This window comes from Mesocricetus auratus, unplaced genomic scaffold, assembly GCF_017639785.1.
Source record: "Mesocricetus auratus isolate SY011 unplaced genomic scaffold, BCM_Maur_2.0 Super-Scaffold_100042, whole genome shotgun sequence".
NCBI classification, from domain to species: Eukaryota; Metazoa; Chordata; class Mammalia; order Rodentia; family Cricetidae; genus Mesocricetus; species Mesocricetus auratus.
In genome coordinates this window covers 1,956,675-1,977,332 of record NW_024429219.1, presented here as the reverse complement: position 1 = coordinate 1,977,332, position 20,658 = coordinate 1,956,675, and the positions used below count along the sequence as shown (strand labels likewise).

The following is a 20,658-nucleotide window of genomic DNA, read 5'->3' as shown; positions in this document are numbered from 1 at the left end:
GAGTCCCCCAGGGCTCCATCGTCACGTGGCCACTTCCTGGTGAAAGGAGCTCTGCATGGACACAGTCTGGGAATCTAATGCCACCGGTCTAAACCGAAGCTAAACTCTTTCTTTCCCAAAGCCTCAGCCAGCTAGACACACCCCAGAACGTGTTGCTAAACTGGTCCTGGCAGAGAAGTGGCCGTTTCCCTGTTTGTCTCAGGGTGACAATTGCCTGAGTTCTGTTTAAAAAGGCCCACTCCCTGGCTGGGAGCATGGGGCAAGAAACGTCTGCATCCTCAGCTCTCTTGTGCAAAAACAAAGGCTCAAGGGCAAGAGGGACAGGGGCACGGGGCTGGAACAGCAGGCAAAAGTGGCCATAGGTTCCGACCCTTGGGGAACCTCAGGACATCTCTAATCAGTAACTCCTCAGCTTTGAGGTAGGGACAGTAAGACCCACTAGGACGCTGCTCCGTGTCACTCGGCAACTCTCGTATCCCAAGATTCTGCGTGGCTCACTCTCTACTCTAGCGACATATGTGTGTGAGTGCCTATGTGTGTACATGTTCATGTGTATGCGCTAGTGTGCGCACGCATGTATATATGCATGTAAGTACACATTCATGTGGAGGCCAGAGGTTGACGCTTGGGCTACTGCAGGGACTCGAGGGCATTCCATATTTGTTGAAGAGATCATACTCGGGGGGGGGGGGGAGGAGGTGGCTATGGTCACCATGAAAGGGACAGGACTGGATGGGGCTGGCTAAGGTTCTCCTAGGGATCTGTGGAGAACCCAGCTTCAAGCCACATCTCTCTCTCTCTCTCTCTCTCTCTCTCTCTCTCTCTCTCTCTCTCTCTCTCTCTCTCTCTCTCTCTCTGATTTTGATTGCTTGCCCTGGTTGATTACTTTAGCTACAGGAAAGGAGAGGTTCTTTTACATCTTCTTTTAGGAGCTTGGAAGGAACCTTCTAGAAGTTTCCGGGGCACCTCCTGCCTCATCCTTACACTCTTCTAGGGAGCAGGGGGACGGTGGGCCAGGAGATAGAGGCAGACCGTGTCAGAGCCAGATCCCACTGAACATCGTGGCTCCTGTCCACTATCCTTCCACTAACCATAGTCCTGTGGGTGGATCTGAATGTAGGTGTTTAGAAAGGGTGCATAGAACCAAATGGGAAAAATTCTCTCCCCCCAACCCCCGCCACTAACCCTAGGTGACTCCTACCTGTAAGGCTGTTCCCCAGTGTGTGTCCTCAGATGTCTTGTGAGATTCGCAGATCTGGGGAAGATCTTGCCACAGTACCTGGGGCAGAGGGAAGAGAGAGAGGTTGGAGAGGCATTAGGGTGGTCCACACGGCCCTTTCCCACATTTCCCTTCATCCAGAGCCCCATGCCTGAATTCCACTTTATTATCCCCTCTTTGCCTCGGTCCCAGACGTCTCACAAAAGCACAGAGCAGAGGGAACCGGCCGTCACTCCTCCAGTCTGGGGGTTGGGTGGGGGCATCGTGTCTGTCTGGGATCAGCAAGGGAGCCTGGGAGCGTGTCCTCCCAACACCGTGACCCACGGCGGAAACTACAACACCGGGCTCAATCCTTCCTAGCGCTGTAGCTAATGCTGACCAGCTGTTCCCCCCTGGCCTCTGAGCTCAGCCAGGTGAGGCTGGAATGGCACAGCGTAGTGGTGGACGGTTCTAGAAGCCCTACCCACACGAGTCACGTGCAGAAGGCGACATCACGCAAGACAGTGTGCTCACCACGCTTCTCCATGACTGTAGCTCGGCCTCTTTCAGGGACAAGCTCACAGCCGCAGGGCAGGGATGCGGTGCAGCCCCTCCCACCGGCACCCAAGGGGCACGCAGTGCCTACCTGCATGTGTATCTCTCCTTGCCCTTTCTGAGGATGGGATCCGAGAGCGTTGGGGGTGGGGACCGGAAGTTGAAGGGGTGGTGAGGCAGGGGCTGCAGGGAGCTGCCGGAGTCGGCCTTCATGGCTGCAAAACTCTCCAGCTTCTCCGTCATGGTTTCTATGGCTGACATCTGCAGGCGTGGAGAGGGCAGAGAGGTCAAGGACTCAGGCCTAGCTGTCACCTGTCTTCAGAGATTGGGCATGCCCACTCTGCCTATACCCCAAGAGCTTCGCCTCTGCATGTCAAGTCTCAGGCCCAGAAGGGCTTGGTGATGATGGGGTTGGACCCCGGAGGGTACAAGCTACTTAATGCACAGCAGTGATGTCTGTTTCTCAGAAACTTTCTCGACATGGTTACCAGGCTCTTTCTGTCTGAGTGACAGTCTATCAGACCGCTTAACTGGTGACCCATACGGTCATCTCTTTTCTGCCTCTTCACCCTGGCTCTGGGCCACAGTGGCAGGCAGAGAAGGTAGGCCCATGGGAGCCGTGGGCAGAAGGGACAATGGGTATCTGGGCCCCCCACAGGCCTCTCTTCCTCAGGCCGGGTGGGTCCTGCCTGGCTGGCCTGCTCTGCCCCACCAGACATTCCCGTGAGCTCCTAGCGAAAACACAAACACCGGATGAGCCTGGCTGGCTAGTCGACTTTTTCCAGCGGGCCCTGGGAAAATTGGGGGAAGCTATTAACCAAACTCTGAGGCCCGACGGAACAATGGCAGCTCTAAGTTTAGCTGTGAACTCAGCCATGGTGCAGGTTTCACAGGCCGGGGCTTACTCAAGGCGGGAAGCTCAGGGAAGAACAATGCTCTATGCAGGGTTAAGATTCGGTGCTGGCGGCGGTGGTGAGCTAGGCTGAAGGGCTATGACCTGCAGCTCAGGGGAGGGGCCGGACCATTGCAATGGGCAGGACAGGACAGGACACTTGGAGGACTTTCCCTTGGGCTGTGCCCTGGGGCTGGGGGTGGAGGTGGGGGAGGAGCACATGGCCTGGGGGCCACAGGCAGGATCATTAGCAGGCTGGAGGGGTCTATACTCCATTTTCTGACAGTGGGGCTTTCCTGGATTCCACGGAGCTCCTTGCAAATAGCCTGGCTTCCCTCTGGGTTTCCTCTATGCCTTCCTGCTTAGTCTTGCCCGTGCCTCTTCCCGCAAAGGCCTGTCCTGTCTCTGGTCCTTTCGCTGAAGCATGCTAAGCTATCACCCGCCACCCCCACACACAAACCCCACCCCAGGAACACCAGCCCCAGGGTTTCCTTACGTCCAAGACAGTGATCCACTGGTCACCCTACACCAGCCATACAGCCCTTCCTAGGACCTGGGGCCCCCTCTCAAGCACGGGGCTACTTTGGACAAGAGGCCCCTAGACCAGGCCAATGGCTTCCACGTGAGAACCACCTGTTTTCCTATGTCCACCAGCTCCACCACGACCTATGAGGCCTGCAGAAAGTTCCCTCTGCCTCCCGGGAACCAGAAACCCGAGGTCCAGAGCTTGTTCATGGGGGGGGGTCTAAGTACACCCATCTCAGACGCCCACTGTGGTTGTTACCTGGGGGTGGAACAGTAGTGAGGACGGCCTCAGGTACTTCTCTTTCAGGACTCCCACAGGGTCCGTCACCTTCCGCTTTTCTACCCTGCTGGACAGCAACACAGAGGGTTACGTACCCCCACCGAGCCACTTGCACCCCGGTATAGCATTGCTGTGCCGTGCTGGTCGTGAGGCTGCTGTGGTGTGTGTGTGTGTGTGTGTGTGGCAACAGGGTTGCCCAGCCAACTCCTACGTGAATTCCAATGGACCCTGAGGATGGTGGGTATAAGGCCCAGCTGCCCCCCGGCCCAAGATTTCCCCAGCTTCCTGATAGTCCCATTACCACTCCCAACTTTTCTGAGCTCCCTTGCATTCCCTCCAACAGTCATCGCCTCCTGTGGGAGGACGGAACGTTTCTGTGCCTGCAGGCCCCACGTGCACCGGCCTCCTACCGGTCGGCTGGTCATACATGCGTGATGGGGGCCGTCCTCGGGGTCTCCAGCCACCCACAAGTTACTCTGCACCGCTGTAGGGGCTCACTGCTATCCCGTCCCGGCTGGTTACCCGCACAGGGCACTTTACCTATGTATGCTGACAAACGTGAGTGGCAAACACCTTTCTGTCCTGGGGGAAGTTACCAGACACTTCCTTCCTACAGCAGCCAGGCAGATTGTACCTGAAACCCTTCAGTGGGTGCTGGACTCTGACGTTCAGCGACAGCTCGTTAAACAGTAAATCCCCGCGGCCATTTCTTTTTGTGCCCCCCCCCCCAATACCCAGCAAAGGCTGCGCTCCTATCTCGGGCATTGGTGGTGTAGAAGCCCACGAGGTTTGCTCAAACCTGCTGACCCTCTTGTTGTCCTGTTCCCTCCCTCCCACCCCCCCCGCCGCGTGCCCAGAGACAGAATGAGCTTTTTTCCCCCTAAGCCGCTCACTCACATCCCACATGGACCCTGGCCTGGCCTCGCTTCGCCCACCCTTGGGCGAAGCCTTTGTTCCCCTGCCTTCCAGGGGAACAGCAACAGGAGAGGCAAAGTGGTTACAGGAGGACATCACAGTTAGCCCTGGGTCTCCAGAGGAGATCCGAGCCCTGCCCCAGGGGTAGTGACAGGATCAAGGCTGAAGAGAGGGCCGCAGGAAGGGGGCGGCAACAAAAATGCCAAGGCACTTGGCAAGAACTGCCAGCCTGGGGCTTCCCTCAGGTAACTAGGGCGTGCCTGCTATGGGTGGGTGGGTGGGGTTGGCGTCTCCCATGACAGACAGGAGTTCAGTCTTTCCAATCATCTAGGGATGGTGACGCTGGCAGAGAAAGGGACCCAAGCGGCAAGGGGGAGGGCCTTGATGGCAGACCTAGCATTGTGGCAGTGGGGCAGTTCAGGACCCCTCCTATGGTCTCGCTGCACTGTGTCCTAGCCTCCTGTGCTTTCACCTGGAGGGCATTCTGAAAACGCACACATTTGTCCACCACGCCTGGACCTGTTTTTGCGGACGACCTGCACAGCGGAAACATCGCTGCTGCTCCCCCCACTGGGCTCATCTGTCTGCCGGGGGCGGGGGGGGGGGCTTGTCCATCCCTATCCTCTCCAGCGGCCACAGTCTTAGGTCCCGAGGACAAGCGCTCAGCCTGGCTTCCTGACGTTATGAGGAGAGACTACACGAGAATATAAAAGGAGGCTCTGGGGTCCTGTGGTCAGTCCCCATGATTTCCTTTCTCTCAGACCGAACATGGGTTCCTGGCAGCTCACAGAAAACGACAGGTCTAATCCATCTGGTAGAAGGGGCCAGCAGGGGGAGCAGGGAAGCCCCCCCACCCCCGGGAGGGGTTCTCAGGGAGAGTTGCCTCGCTCGTGGGGTTTAGCCAGAAGGTTGTTTGTCTCCAAGTACCTGCCTACATTCTGCATGAGTCCACAGGGCATTGGTGCCTCTTGCTTCCTGTCTTAGAAAAGCACTTCCTCCTCTCTCCCTCTCTCTTTCCTCTCTGGAGCCTCAGCACTTCCTTGCGTAAGCTGTGGGAGGCACATTTTCTCAGAAAACACCTGATGGGTATCTTTCTCGTTTCCTGGGATTATGAAGCCAGAATCCGGCAGAAAACAGAAGCCCGGCCCCGGTGGGGAAGGTGCAGCCTGGGGCCTGGGTGAGATACTTGTGGGCACAGGTGGCCGTATCCCCCGGGGTAGCCACCGTCCGGTCTGCCTCGCTTGGGGTTTTCCTCAGCGCTTTATCACCTGCTTGCCTCTCCTCTCGGAGTTGTGGGTCCGTCTCCAGTCCTCACACCACATGGCCAGCCCCAAGGAGACAGTAGGCACACAGGCCTGTCCCCACAGCATCTCTGAATGCATGCTCACACATGCGCACAAGATCCCTGACAGAGCACACTGACAAGCAGGGTCAGCATCAATGGCATGACCTTCCTAGGGTCACCCCACTCCTTTCAACCCCGTGACTCCCGCACACAGCACATGCTGGCAGGGTTGGGGCTCCAAACATGGAGCCCGGTCTGTTTCCCAAGCCCACCCTGCCTCTTTGGGAGACTCAAGGCCTCTCTGTAACCGGGGAGTAGACTCAGACTTGCCCTCCGTTGCAACTGGTGTCAGAGAGGCAAGAACTCTGCCCTACAGGGACCAGCAATTCCTTTGGTTTGCTCTGGGTTCCCAGAACCCTCCTGTCCCTCAGTGTGGCTCTAGGGTAGTATGGGGCCCCACAGGGCAGTCTCAGGAGAGGAGAGCTGCAGGGAGATGGAGCAAGTTCTCAGAGGCAGAGCAGGGTGTACTGACCCCTTCGAGTGAGGCAGAGATTAGCTCCCGAAAAGACAGCTGATGGGGGAGGGGGCTCTGGATTGGGTCTTAATGGAGAGGCTCCAGGTAGGGTGTAAGATGTCTGCCCTGCCCCCCTCCCCCGAGGGAGCATGGGACCCTCATGGGCAGAGGTACTTCCCAGCAAATGCACACGGAAGAACCTTGAGTTAGGAGGTCGAGAGACAGAAAGAGAGAGTCCCTGCCTAACTCCACGGATGTGTGGCGGGGGGGGGGGAGCGAGTGAGGGCAGGCCATGTTAATACCTGTAGATGGGATCCATGAAGAAGGGTGAGGGCTTGGCATAGTGCAGGGACGGCTGCTGGGGCAACTGTGCTGGGCACACCTTAGGCAGCCCCTCGCCAACCCCTGGCTTCCGTTCGCCGTAGACGTGGTTCTTCCTTGGTTCCCGGCTGCCTCCGTTCTGGCTCGCTCGGGCCCTGCTGCCGATGCTCAGGTCCAGCGGCTGCTCCTCTCCAGACGAGGGGACCAGGGGAACCTTGGATGTGAGCAGGGCAGGCTTGGCCTCTTTTGGTTTGGTGGTGAGGTCGAAGGGGCACTCTGCGCTGGGGCCGCCCACCTTGAGGGCATCCCGGGGTGACTTTGGCTCGGCCTTGACCAGCAAGTTATGGGCGAGGGCTCGGTCCGTGAAGGGGTAGAGAGAGTGGGGGAAGTTGGGCAGAAACTGGAAGGGGAACACGGAGTGGTAAGGGAGCGAGCCCAGCTTCTTCTCCTGCATGCTCATGAAGCCAGGGCCGAAGTACTTCTCGGCGATGGAGGCGATGGCCTTGATGGAGTCGCCGGCAGCCCCCGAGGCCGTCAGTAGTTGTTCCTCGGGTGCGGGGAAGAAGGAGTGCTGGGAGTAGAAGGCTGGCACCTCGGCCACACTGTTCATGGCCCCCGGGGGCGCCGATCCATCCCCAAACCCAGGCTTGCTCTCGGCCGGCTTGGCCTTGTCCTTGCCCTTGTCTCGGTCACTGTCCGCGTCACTGTCCAGGTCCGAGCCGGTGCCCGTGGTGGTGTCCAGGTCTGTCCCCGTCGTGGTGTTGATATCCTCGAAGTCACTACCATCCGACATGTCAGGGCTCCTGGTCTTGACCTTCTCTACGTACGTATCTTCCAAGCGGCCGTCGAACTTCTCCTCGGGCCCCGTGGCCGCCGTGGCGCCCTGGCTACTGTTGCTGACCGCAGAGACAAGGGGCAGGGCCGGATTTCCCAGCGGGCTGGGGAGCTTGGCGTCCTGTGCGTGGTTCAGGGGGCTCTTGAGCAGCGGTGTGGGAGGTAGCAGCGGCGGTCGTGGGTACAAGGACGGAGGAAAGATGCCCGGGAAGCCCGGAGTCAGTGTGGGGAAGGCTGGAGGGGCGGCTGAGAAGGGGAGGCTCCCAGGATGAGGTCTGGAGGGGAAGTACTCGTTGAAGCCCAGGCCCCCATGGTTGAGGGTGGGGGAGGGTTTCGTCTTGTCCATCATGGGGCTGGGGGTCAAGGGCAGGCCTGGGGTGAAGATGCCTCCCGGCGTGTAATGGTTCTTGCCCTCGCAGAAGCGCCGGTGCTTGTTGAGGGAGGACGTAGTGCTGAACATCTGCCCGCAGTCCTTGCACTTGATCTGCGTCCGGCAGTCCGCGTGCATCCGCTTGTGCCGGCACAGGTTGGAGAACTGCGTGTACGACTTGTGGCAGACCTCACCTAAAACACCCACGGGAGGCAGAACAAAAAAAGCAGGTGCAGGGTGTGAGATCATCATGAGACCCCAGGTACCGATGCAGGCTGGGGTCCCTCCCCAGGGGTCCTGGCCACGTGGACCGAGGTCTCTCAGCCTTCTGTTGTGGGAAGCGTGGCGACTTTCTGATTACTGGTTCTTACCCTGGGGCATAGGAAATGCCCACATCAAGCTCTTTGGAAGCCACTGGTCCAGACTGGGTGAGGGCAGAGCAAGGGTGCCCAACGCCAGAGTCTCACTGGTGACCAGGAGATGGCTTAGCGCAGAACTGTCCACATGACTTGCCTCAAGGTGGTGACCTTGGCTGGCTGTCTCTACAAGGGAGTAGCAGCCCTTCCTTCCTAGTTTAAAATGCTCCTTGCTTTCTCCCCCCCCATCCCTCCCCCCCGTTCCCGGGCCCTGCCACCAGTGTCTCCGTATCTCAGGGTACCCCAGCAGCTCTCGGGAACCCTAGAGTTAGGGCTCCTGATTGTGCCTGTCCACAGTTTTGGGGATGAGGCTCTGACTGTGACTTTCAGGGAAAGGGCTGGGTCCATGCTTTAAACTTGGGAAGCCTCCTAGCCAGGAGCGTACAGCCCGGGGGTCCAGCAGAGTCTGCTTTAGCTGACAGACATCATCATCTTACAGGACAGGGCAATACCAGGTGGACATCAGCCTACCCAGAGGCTCAGAAAACCCCACAGTGATCTTCCTGAGGCCTGGAAACTGGAGGTCAGTAAAGCATTCACCTGCCTTTCTCCTTTTCTAACAACAACAACAAAAAAGGAGGTATATATATGTATGTTGCACATTCTTCCACACACCCACAGCCCTATAATTATCTCTCTCCTCCCAATGACAGGGCCGTGGACACACACACACACACACACACACACACACATACACGCGCGCGCACGCACGCACGCACGCACATACCCACACACACACCATACATGCACACCACACATGCACACACACATGCACACATGTACACACACACACACCCTTTGACTTTCCCCACAGGGGTTTGCTTTCTGTAGCATGCTATAGCTCTCTATACATTCTGATCTACCACTTTATCTGAGATGTCTTTTCTCTGAGACTATCCCACACTTTAATCACAGTATCTATTTATATTAGCTGCCTTTCCTTCCTTGTAATCATGGTGGGGCATTTTCTGGCTGAAAGGAGACAAATTTTGCTTCATTTAATCAAATCTTCCCTTTTTGGGACACTGTTCCGGGAGAGGCACCACGTTTAGATGGTCTATGAATAACCTTACCTGACTCCTGGTTTCCCACAAGGATCCACAAAGCAAATCTCAAGCTCAGGTCACTTAGACAGACTAGACACGCAGCACCCGAGAGTCCTGCCATGTTCCTGGGCCCCTGAGGGATCCTGGTGGAACCTAAATGTCATCTTCTGCCATCATCATGAGCAAGCCTCCCACTCAGGGGCCTCCTGGGACAGAGGGACCCTTCATTCCTACCTATTACTACAACTGGGAAAGGAGACTCTGTGGTAGGTGGGTTGCAGAGACACCTGGGCAGTCCCAGGAAGGGAGGGCAGGTTCTAGACATGGAGAATGACTGCCAGCCAGCTCAGAACCATCCAAAGGAAGTGGCTGTCTCAGGAATTGGGAGAAAGTCCTGGCTGCAACATTATGTTGGGTATGAGGAACAGAGCTGAAGAATCTACTAGGACAGGAAGGGACCCTGGGGAGGAGTTCCCTTTACTTCTGGGATGTGTGTGTGTAGATGTGCATTAGTACAGGCATGCATGCAGGCACACACACACACATACACACAGGCATACACACATACATACACATGCACATGCACACACACATACATACAAATGCACACATTCAGGCACACACACATACATACACATGCACACAACACACACACATACATGCACCACACACACATACATACACACATACACACACATACATATACATACACATGCACACACACATAGATAGATACACACACAATGCACACACATACATGCAGACACACACACACTGGGGGTAATAGTGCCAACTTAGCCCATACCGTACACTGTCATATGTACACACTTCCTCCTTCAAAGATGCTCTTTTGAAAAGGACCCACGAGAGCGCCTCTGCGACCCAAACGCTTCTCTCTCCCTCTTTCACGCTGCCCCCTCTCATATACACATCTGAACTCCCTGATCCAGAAAGTTGCTATCCCAGTCTCTGTGCTCAGTCAGGTGAGGGTTTGGGGATTTCTAGACATTGGCTGTAGACGCACGTTTCACCTGGCAGCCAGATGTAGAGTTTTCTTGTAAGTAGCTGGTACCTGGGCCATTGGGGACTCTTCTCCAAGTAGCAGATCCTTCCTTGGAAGGGCCACGTTACTAGACTCCCCTTAACTGATTTTCAGTTTTCCTTCAAGCTTCCTACATACCTCCAGTATACTCCATGGTCTGTAGGATGCACACAGTGCTACACCTCACGCTTATCTCTCTCAGGTGTGTCACTCCAACTGACCAGCGTGCTCATTGGGCCTGCCTGTCCACTTCTGGGGACTTCTTTCTAGTTGGCTACCCTTGGTCAAAGCAAGGATGCAGAGACGGGCCAGAGACAAAGGGTCACGGATGCCGGGAGACCCTTAGGAAACACCGTGCTCAGTACATGTCATTTAGGGATGGTCACATTCAGAAGTTTCCTAGGAGACACGATGCTCAGAGCGTGTCAGCTGGGATGGTCACACTCAAGAGAGTCCAGCTGGGGCTCGGCTAGGGTGGGAACACAGGGAGGAAGGGCAACCAGACCCTTCTGCAGAAATCTCCATCATTAAGAGTACCTGTTGGCTATTACCTTCCTCCAGCTACCCACAAGGAAATCTGGAGGCGTGCGTGAAGATGTGAGGTGCAGAGAGGGGAGAGAGTTAAGTCTGCAAACCTCGAGGAGGCCAGCCAGCAAGGTAACGGCACGGTGCCGCGTGCCCTGTATCCAACTAGAACCAGCTGTAAAGGCTTCTGGATAGATGGGTGTCCTCAGCAAGACCTAGGGGAACCAGGCTGGGCAACTCACATATGAATGGCTTCACTGTGCTGTGGATATGCTTGTGCTGCTTGAGGCCACTGGATGTGGCGAAGGTCTTGCCGCAGTCGGGGCAGGCATGGGCCCGGGCACCGACGTGCTGTGAGCGGATGTGACGTTGGAGGTTGCTGGGGTCCGTGAACACCTGGGGAAATAAATGCCATTGCTGTATGGCCCTCTTGAATTCTACCATAAGCCTAGGGGGTATTGAAGGATGGGCCCTGCCCCTCTTTCTCCTGTTGCCCTGCAGTGAGATGGTTGGGACAGGACTTTGCTATAGCAGTGAAGACCGGAGGGCCTTAGCAGGACACCGAACCTCTCCTGGCCTCAGTTTCCCTGCCACTGGAGCCAGAATTCTGTGACTCCCGAGGCTCCAAAAGACACTCAGTGTTTTCTGGAGCCACTAACCTGGATGGTCTTGGTTCTGGAGGCTTCACCCCTGCGACCCCCCAGCATTGTGCATTGGCAGGGGGAGGCACAGGGCTGCCCCCGAGGAAGACTCAGCTCTGGTCTTGGCTCTGTTTACTGTAGGGCTGTTCGATGGCATAATCTCTGAGACTTCCTGCCTTTCTCAGTGATGAGGAAGGACCTAGACAACCCCAGGGCACCTAATCCACGACACCACAATCTCTCCTGAGTTTCACAGAGGGGTAGAGGGAGAGTGTGCAGGTGAGTGCATGCTCTGCGGGGCGAGGGTCTGGTACCTTAACGCAGTTTTCACATTCGAAGCGCTTGCCGCTGTCGTGGGACATCTGGTGGCGGATGAGGTTGGATTTCCAGTTGAAGGCTTTGGGGCACTGGTCGCATTTGTACTCACGCTCCTCCGTATGGACAATCATGTGCTGCTCCAAGCTGCGTACAGGGGATGGGGGATCACTCTAGGGTCCACTCGTCTGGAAGAGGAGGTCCCCTTACCCCATACGGCTTGTTCTCCTGTTATGTGGCCCCCTTGGAGGCCCCATCAGGCGGTCAGGGGTAGGGTGGGACCCTAGGCGACCCTTGTCAGATGATCCCAACGTTAGGGGCTAAGTTTGGGTCTGATGCTGTGCTACGCAAGTATCAATTCCAACACCCGGGAGGTTGAGGCAGGAGAATCTCGAGTCTGAGGCCAGCCTGTACCACACAGCTAGACCGTAACTCAAAAGGGGTGACGGGGTGGGGGAAGCTAAGCTTGGGCCTAAGGGAAAGGGTTCAGGGTACCAACGCAGTCACAAGTCCCAGAGTAATACTGAGGCCACGACATTCAAGTCAGCCTTCTGAGAGGAGTGGTAGGCAGCGGTGGAGTGGGTCTTGGATGAGATGTTGTTACGGTGGTGAGAACAGCTGCTCTAGGGGGCCCCCCGCTCCTCTTGGCTGCACTAGCAACCCCTAATCCCCTCCTCCCCGGGGACTCTCCCTCTCCTGTCCCCGGGATGACCGTTAATCTTCATGAGTAAAGCAGTCATATATCACGGCCCGTTAATTACGGGGCCCAGCCACCCGTTCAGAGCAGAAACGCCTGCTCCTCTAGGTCCCAGAGATTGTATCTTTCCCCTGTTGCTAATTGTGATTTATGTGTTTATGTAAAGAAAACACGGACCCTCCTCAGCCCCGGTCTCTGCGACGCGCTCGGGCGGGATTTGCCCACAAGCTTGTTCATTCTCAGTCATCTGCTCGGGGTGGAGGGTCTGCTACCCCCAGGGAGTCTGTGATGGGATTGGTGGTAAATCCCTAGTAATCACAGAGCCGTTAGCGGCCTGATGGGGTTTTTTGCTCCGACCTCGCAAGGTTGTCCGGGGTAAACTCTTCAACAGCATGGGCTCGGAGGCTGGAAAAGTTTCCCAGACTCCTCCGCTCCTCAGAGCACTGGGGCCAGAGGTACCAGCTTCTCCTACCCAGAGCCCAGGATGCTCTTTTGTCCCAGGGGTTCAGATAGGTCCCCAAAGACCCTTGTGCCTGGGTCCTCACACAGTTCTGACTTCAGGGCAGAGAAGGGCAGGTTGGGCCCGCTCCAGCTACCAGTGTCTGGTTGTCACGCAGCTGGGCTTGAAGCTCTTTGCCCATGCTTCCGGGGTCCCTCCCAGGCAGGTAGCTGCCACCTGAGGGGGCCATTCTCATGAAGGATGACCCTGTATGATCCTTTTGTGGGTCCACTGGGAAGGGCTGTGTACGTCCAGAGAGCAAGGCTGGTCTATATCCCCTCCACAGCGGGCGCTGTGGGCTCACAAATCCAAGTTTGGGGGCCTTATTGCAAAAGTATCACCAGGGCCAGGTGGTGGCAAGACCACGCTGGTGTGTACTGTCTCTTTCAGGGTGTGTGTGTGTGTGTAGGGTAGTGGTGCCAGTGGCCAGCAGACCAGGCCCAGTGGGTCCTCCTGATGGGGCCAGGCCCTTTGTGGTAAGAATCCTATCCGGTGAGATATGGTGAGAAAACACCACCTGCAGCTTGCAGACCTGCACACCCACTCTGTTCCCAGCGCAGAGAGGTAGCGTGCATGAACCCTTGGTCTCCTAGCCCTAGAGACTAAGGCTTGACAGGGCGGTGGGCTGGGGACCATGGTGGGGGGGGGCTGCCAAGCGGAGGGCGTGGTAGGCGGGGCAGGGCGGCACCTGTACTTGTTGGGGAACATCCTCTCGCAGTCCTTGCACTCATGAGCTTGCCCATCGCTGCCCCCGCTGAGCCCCTCGGGCTTGAGCTCTTCCCCGAGGCCCTCGTACAGCGGGGCCCCCGCAGAGCTGCACGCATACTTCTTGTGGCGCCTCAGGTCCAGCTTGCACTGGAAGAGCTCATCACACTCGTCACAGCGGAATGTGGGATCCTCTGCAAGACAGAGGGCAAGGAGGTGAGCAGGGCAGGCTGACGCTCACCCAGCCTGGATCCCCAGGGGGGACCTTGCAGACCCAACCCATCCCACTGCCCCAGGGCTTCCATCCACCCTGGCTGCTCCTACCCAACTTCCTTCCAGCCCTTGTCCTGGCCGCCCAGGGGGCACAGAGGTCACAGGACAGATCAGGCCAAGCTGGAGGACCTCATCTCCGCGTCGTGGAAAACACTGAGCAAAGTCGGGCTCCTCCCTGCATGCCTAGCGGCCACTGCAGATTCAAGGGAACCCTGCCTCTGAGTGGAGAAGGAAGCCAGGCCAAGTGCTTTGTTTATGAATTAGGGGAAAAAAGAAGGCAGAACTCCGTCGCATATAATAAATTATTGTCGTCAAGGTCAAACAAATTAAAGGGGGGCAGCTATTATTAAGTTTATGAGGCAGCATCCCGAGCACAGTGCCAAACCAAACAATTAGCCCGGAGCTGTAACCGGGGCGGGTCTCTGCGCCCTGCCTGCCCCGCCTCCCTGCGGCTGCAGCCGGCCCTTCAGCTCTCACCCAGGCCTGGAGAGAGAACACCTGCTCTCGGATCGTGCACGAAGAGGGCTTATGCGCACACATGAGCACGAGCACAAGCATGTGTGTTCTCTGTGTGCTCTGAAGTTACATGTGGGTGTGTACCCAATGCAACTGTGTTTGTGTGAGCGTCCCACCCCATCTGCTCCCACGTGTGCAAAGTCATGCATGTGTGGGCATCTGCACCCAGACCTTAGTGAATGGGCAAACACGCATGCATGTACCTACTTGTAAGTGTAGGTACATGTTTGTGTACCTAACTACACGTGCGATGTGTGAGCATACTTTCACATTTGAATACACTCGGACTTTATATGTACGTCTGCATAATTGGGGCATGTAGGTATTTATGACCATCTTCATGTGACTTTGTATATATTTTCTGCGGGTTATGTGTGCATGGGTGTATGCATTCTATACATCTGTGGACATGTATGGTTATGGGTAAGGGGCTTGTACATGTGTCGTTGTGCATGCTGTTGTAAATGTGTACACACTTGTATGTAAATGGTCACATCTTAGGGGCTTGCAGTTGTATGCCAATGTGTGTGTGTCCGTGTTTATGAATGCTTGTATTTTGTGTGGGGGGTTATGCTTGCATCTGTGTGCATGTGCGAATGTGTTGGAGGGGTGTGTGTGCATGGTCACGAGAGCTGGCCTGGAACCCAGCAGTAAGCGCTTAGATCAGGGTAGGGGCAGTGCTGCTTCTTGGTCCCGACTCCCACCAGAGAGAGCACCATAACCATGGACTGTTTCAGGGTCTACAGGAGATGGTTAGCTTCTCCTGAACAGCATGGAGTTCTAAGGACGGACCCTCTCCCGCTGCCCAGAACCTCTCCCGACTGGAAGTGTAGAGGTGACATTTTACTATCTGTCCTGCGCTGTACCTGGGTAACTCAGAATCCAAGGTGGGACTTTGCAGGGCTGGGTGTCAGATGCATCCCCGAGCCTGTGCAATGATGCCCACCATGCCTAGCTGGATCTGGGAAAGGGGAGATGCCTGGGTGCCAGGGAATGGACATGTGTATGTTTGGGGCTAACTGGGAAGGTACTGCTCCTGTTTTCCAGGGTCCAGACATCCTGGCCCACTGGCTTACCTCAGCTGCACAGCAAGCCTCTTTGGGGAGGAAAATGAGACCATGGGAACAAGGTGCTTTGGGTCCTTTGGGCCAGTGGAATTCTTTCCTATATGCAGCCCTGCTGTGCTGGGGAAAGAAGGCTTGTACTCTTGCCTTGGCTTGGAGGTCTCAACTGGTAACATCTCCTGGAAGGCCCTGAATTCCTCCTTGGGTGCCACCGTGGGACCTCATGACTCACAGGATAGGGTCGGGGAGGAGGCAGGCACAGGGGATTCACACACGGAGCACCCACTTTCCGTGTCTATAGAAGAAATCAACTACAATTCAAAGAGGTTTGCTGGGAGCCCTTTGGGGCAGGCATTATGCTGAGATGCTCCACCCAAGGGATGCCCTGCTGTATCCCTGGCTTTATCACGGTCAGCTGTGGCTAGCCATTCTCACTATCTGGGCACGAGATGCAGGGTAGCAGGCCCCCTGATTTCCCAGAGAGGATTACGAAGCCATCAGCCAGACCCTATGAGCGTTTGAAGGTAATCATGTCACTCTCCACGCCAACCCTGGTTTTCAGAGTCAAAACCCCACCAGGAAGGATCCTGTGTCTGGGCACACTAGGCACACGCTGTCACAGAGGCCCCTGTGGCTCCTGGAGGATGGAAGGGGATGGACATGCAGATCATGGAGAGTCAGGAATGAGAAATGCTCATTTTTATCACTCTTTCTAGACTCACGAGGAAAAGTCACAGTAGTTCAGGAGGAAAATGACATCACTGGCCATACCACTCACTGGCTGGCAAAAAACTTCTAGTTCTGATTTGGGGTTAAGATTATTTTATTTTTAAATTAAAAATTTTTAAAAAGTTGTCTTTAGGCAGGGACTCACTATGTAGCCCTGGATGGCTTGGAATTCTCTATGTAGGCCACACTAGCCTTGAACTCATGGAAATCCACCTGCCTCAGCCCCCCTGAGTGTTGGGATTAAAGTCATATGTCACCACATCAGGTCTTGGGCTTTAGACCTTAAGTGTAGGGTTTTTTTTTATAAGAAAATTCAGCTTGATTCTCACTTGATGCCTTAGAAGTCACCTTGGAGGGGAGGCAAATGACCTTGGTGACAGCGCTACCCTTCTCCTCTGCCCGTGTCTCTGTAGAAGGACAGATGTGGGGACAAGACATGCCTCTGCCCAGGTAAGTGGAAAAGCCACTCAGAATCTTCCAGGCAGGGTGGGCTGGCCTTGGGCACACACCTGGGGCACACTGCAAGGCATTTTCATTTTCCCAGCACACAAAATTCCATTTAAGGAACTGTTGAAAAGGCAGGTTATACCGATATTATGTCTATTACAGCCCATCACAGCCCGGGGCCTCTCCTGTGCACACCACACAATGGGCCACATCGTGGAGAGGGGAAGTGGGCTGCCAGGAGGCTTTCTGAATGAGGAGAGTGTCTGAATGCAAACGATTTCTTTTTTCCCCCAGAGAGCAAGTGCTTCTCAGGAAAGAGAAGGAGAGAGAAGTCTTCCTCCTCCACCCAATAATCAAAGCATCATGAGGTCACCTGGCCTAAGGAGCGGCCTGTGCCGTCCATCCTGCGAGGATGCTGAGTTGGCCTTGTGTGCAGGGCTCCATGCAACTCTGCCGCTGGTGTGTCTGTACGGTGGGACCATGCTCTTCCCTACCCAGGAGCAGGAAAACCAGGGGTTCCATGTCCTCCTCATCACAATGGCCCCCCAAAGACCTCCAGACCCTTCCCCCCACGAAAGCACAAGAAAAAGCAACTGGGAAAGAAACTCTACCTAAATGTGGTGGGGGTCTTGGGTTGGGGTAGATCAACCTTCCACCAAATTACACTGTACCAGCACCTGCCTGTCAACCCTGCACCTTGCTTGTCTAGCTCAAGTTCCATCAGCAACTTTCTCGGCTGAACAGGAATGTAACAGAAAAATAAATCCCTGCCTAATGGCTCTGAGACTGAGGGGTTCACAATTACACGGCACCCGCATCCTAATCTACAACTCCAGCTCAAAAGCGCTCAAGAGGCCTACTCCAAATTCCTGTGGCGATAAGGGGCTGGCTGCATTTAGCCAGGGCTGGGATAAAAGATTTTTTTTATGATAATTATCTTAGTGAGGGACGCGTTTGCATTTTCTTTCTGTGCAATTCTGAGTTTAACTCGGGCGTGTGTTGGGGGTAGCTGTTGGGGTGGCAAAAGAGTGATCTTGACAGCAGAGGTTAGGAAAGTCAAATATTTGATGTCAGACTATTATGTGTGGGAAGTAATTAGCTCACAAATGTTTGATCAGTTATTAGGAAAATGTAGAGGGGGTTATTTAATATCAGGGTGGGAGGTGTGTGGTGTGTTTAGGGGGGAACAAGAATCAAGGCTTTTAAAGAACCCTTTGGAAGAAAGAAATTTCAGTATATGAGTGGAATTGCATAGAGGAGGATTCTCGGAGCTCGGGTGATTTATCTTCTGTGGCTCTCAGGTGCTGGCTAAGACTCACAGGTCCTTTCAACAATCACTTTAAGGAAAATGAAGCCTCCCTCTTGCTGCACAAGTCTTGGGGATTCATTTTTGTTTTCTCAGTGGCCTAACTGAAAACCAAAGTTTAGAGGAGACAGAGGACCCTGGCTGGTCAAATGGCCCTTCTACTCCAATTTCTTGTCTGACAAGCTAAGAGTTATGTATTACTGCGGGAAAAAAAATAAGGCACTCTGGTTACTGGCAGGCTTGCAGCGTCCACAGGTAAACTGAGGCAGAGTTCCACAGGAATGGTCACAGAGACTTCTGCTAAATCCAGTGGGCATCCAGCTCCCTGGTCTTTGCTGCAAGAATCCTTGTGTCTAGAAACATCTAGGGGACACTGCTGTTTTTTTCCCCACTGGTAGCTTGGCATTAAAAAGGAAGACAGATTTGAAGGCTGGGAAGGTAACTCAGTAATGCAATTGCTATGTAGCATAGCACAGGTCCATAGACATGAGGGCTGGGAAGTTAACCCAGTAACATGCTTGCTGCATAGCACAGGTCCTGAGTTAAATCTCTGCAACACGCTGGCATGGTGACGGACACTAATCCCAGAGCAGGTAGGCAGAGACAGGAGAGTCCCTGGAGCTTGCTGGCCATCCAGCACTTGCCTAATTACTGTAAGCTTCAGGCTAGCAAGAGACCTTGTCTTGAAAACAACGTAGACAGCACCAGACGAAAGACTGTCAAGGTTTACCTCTAACCTCTATGTGCAAACCCACACATCTGCACTTTCCCTGCACACACAGGAACACAAAAGCGCCTCCCATACCCCACAAGAAATTAGACACGGACCCTCCAGTCCCTGCAATGACAGTAGAGGGCCAAGAGATTCACTCTTCACTGCCAACGTACCCTTCTCGAAAGCAGCTGTGCCAGGGCCCCGAATATGCAGACACAGACTCAAGAGAGTATAAACCGTGTGTTGGAACACCCAGAGTGCGTGAAACTGGCTTCCTCTCTAGCATCCTCTCAGAGGTGATGGAATGAATGGCTCACGAAAGAGGGCTCTGGGCTCTGCCCAGCCTCCCAAGTACCACACTAGGTTGGGGTCTTTTAGTACAAAAACACCTGGAAATAACGATACATCTGAAGCATCATCTGGGCTCAGCGGATAAAAGGCTTGCTGCACAAGTAAGAGGAACAGAGTTCAGATCCCCAGCAACCACGTAAAAGCCAGGTAGATGCGGCAGCCTGCCTGTAATCCCAGTGCCAGGAAGTTGAGACCGCTGTCCGTCGTTCCCCAACCCCCCCCCAGAGCAACCATATGTCTCTACGTGTATGAGTACACATGTGAATACAAACCTGTACACATGTATATTCTGATGCATGTGCACTTATGTGTGTGTGCATATATGTATATAAACACACATGCATATGCACACAGAAAGTTTTCTGGGCCATTAGCAACATTGTATAGATGTAATTCAGCATAATAACAATTTGGCTACATTGCCTCACGCCCCTCTTACATTTAGGATGTGTGTTGAATCTCCAATGAAAGGGAGGGGGTCTCTAGCCTCAAGGGGAAGGGGCTGGTAGCCTGTTGTCCTGGTTGGCTTTATAGTTTATTTTATATTTTATCTTATTTTTATAGGACAGAGTTATCTGGGAAGAGGGAATCTCAGTTGAGGTAATGATTCCCCAAGACTGGTCCTTAGGCAAGCCTGTGGAGCTTGTTTTAAAATAATGATTAACGTGCGAGGACCCAGCCCACCATGGGTGGTTTTAGCCCTGAGCAGTTGGTCTGGGTTGTACAAGAAAGCAGGCTAAGCAAGTCGTGGGGAGCAAGCCAGTGTAAGCAGCGCTCCTCCACGGCCTGTGCTCCCAGGTTCCCTGCTTTGAGTTTCCTGCCTCGGCTCCCATCAATGGACTGCGACTTAGGGGGGGCGGTCTACGAGCCAAATCGGACCGTCTTCCCCATGTTGCTTTTCCTTCACGGTCTTTATCACAGCGACAGATGCCTGAGTCACACACCCCGGGGTCTGCAGAAGCTCAGCCAGGGGCATCAGCTTGCCAATACCTGCAGGTGTGCAGGGGCAGAACACCATTCATGATCTCCCAGGTTGGGCGGGGCGGGGGGGTGTGGCGGGGGTGGGGCGCGGGCGGGGTGCGGGCGGTTTCAGGGCCACAGTTCAGCAGGCTCTTACCATCCAGGCTGGGCGCCATGACACCCAGGGAGTAGGTACCCTCTTTCACATGCACCAGAAGCTCTTCTCCAGGCTCAACGTCCTTAATGACTTTGTAGTAAATCTAGGAGACAGAGAGAGATCGAAGGCAGTGAGTGAACGCTGAAAGTGGTCTGTCGTCACCACAGGAGGCACCAGGCACCCACGGAGCCTCTACCCCGCCACCTGAGTGCCACACGAGGCACCACGACTTGACCTAATTCTTAACTTCTCAAAAAAGATGCTTGCGTGTACAGGTGTTTTCTATCGTGTGTATAAGCCAGAAGAGGGGATTGGATCCCCGCAGAACTGGAGCTACAAGCCGCCAGCCACGTGGGTGCTGGGAAGCTGCAAGTTCAGTGGTTCTCAACCTGTGGGTGGTGACCCTTGGGCTGAAGGACCCTTTCACGGGAGTCGGATATCAGATATTTACACTACGATTCCTAACCGGTGGCAAAATGACAGCTAGGAAGCAGCAACAGAAACAATGTTATGGCTCCGGGGGGGGGGGGGGTCACCACAACACGAGGAGCTGTATTTAGAGGGT

At 54.8% G+C, this 20,658-nt stretch overlaps 1 protein-coding gene and 1 long non-coding RNA gene across 13 annotated transcripts in view; one reads left to right on the top strand and one right to left on the bottom strand.

The window, feature by feature from the left end:
• The window catches only part of Prdm16 (PR/SET domain 16), a 329,501-nt gene that overhangs the window by 18,318 nt on the left and 290,525 nt on the right, over positions 1-20,658 (bottom strand). For 8 of the 12 annotated variants that reach the window (XM_040734886.1, XM_040734887.1, XM_040734877.1 and 5 more), the window contains 8 exons: positions 20,094-20,196; positions 13,559-13,769; positions 11,674-11,821; positions 10,961-11,114; positions 6,467-7,883; positions 3,430-3,517; positions 1,845-2,014; positions 1,202-1,279 (listed from right to left, as the gene is read on the bottom strand). In XM_040734886.1, coding sequence (XP_040590820.1) covers positions 1,202-1,279; positions 1,845-2,014; positions 3,430-3,517; positions 6,467-7,883; positions 10,961-11,114; positions 11,674-11,821; positions 13,559-13,769; positions 20,094-20,196 — 2,369 coding nt within the window. The remainder of the gene's footprint in view (positions 1-1,201; positions 1,280-1,844; positions 2,015-3,429; positions 3,518-6,466; positions 7,884-10,960; positions 11,115-11,673; positions 11,822-13,558; positions 13,770-20,093; positions 20,197-20,658) is intronic. The other 4 variants (XM_040734879.1, XM_040734881.1, XM_040734882.1 and 1 more) reach the window with 1 other exon arrangement.
• LOC121135749 lies at positions 13,764-16,628 on the top strand. Its single transcript, XR_005872864.1, has 3 exons — positions 13,764-15,199; positions 15,412-15,493; positions 16,499-16,628. It is a non-coding gene; the product is annotated as an uncharacterized LOC121135749 (long non-coding RNA).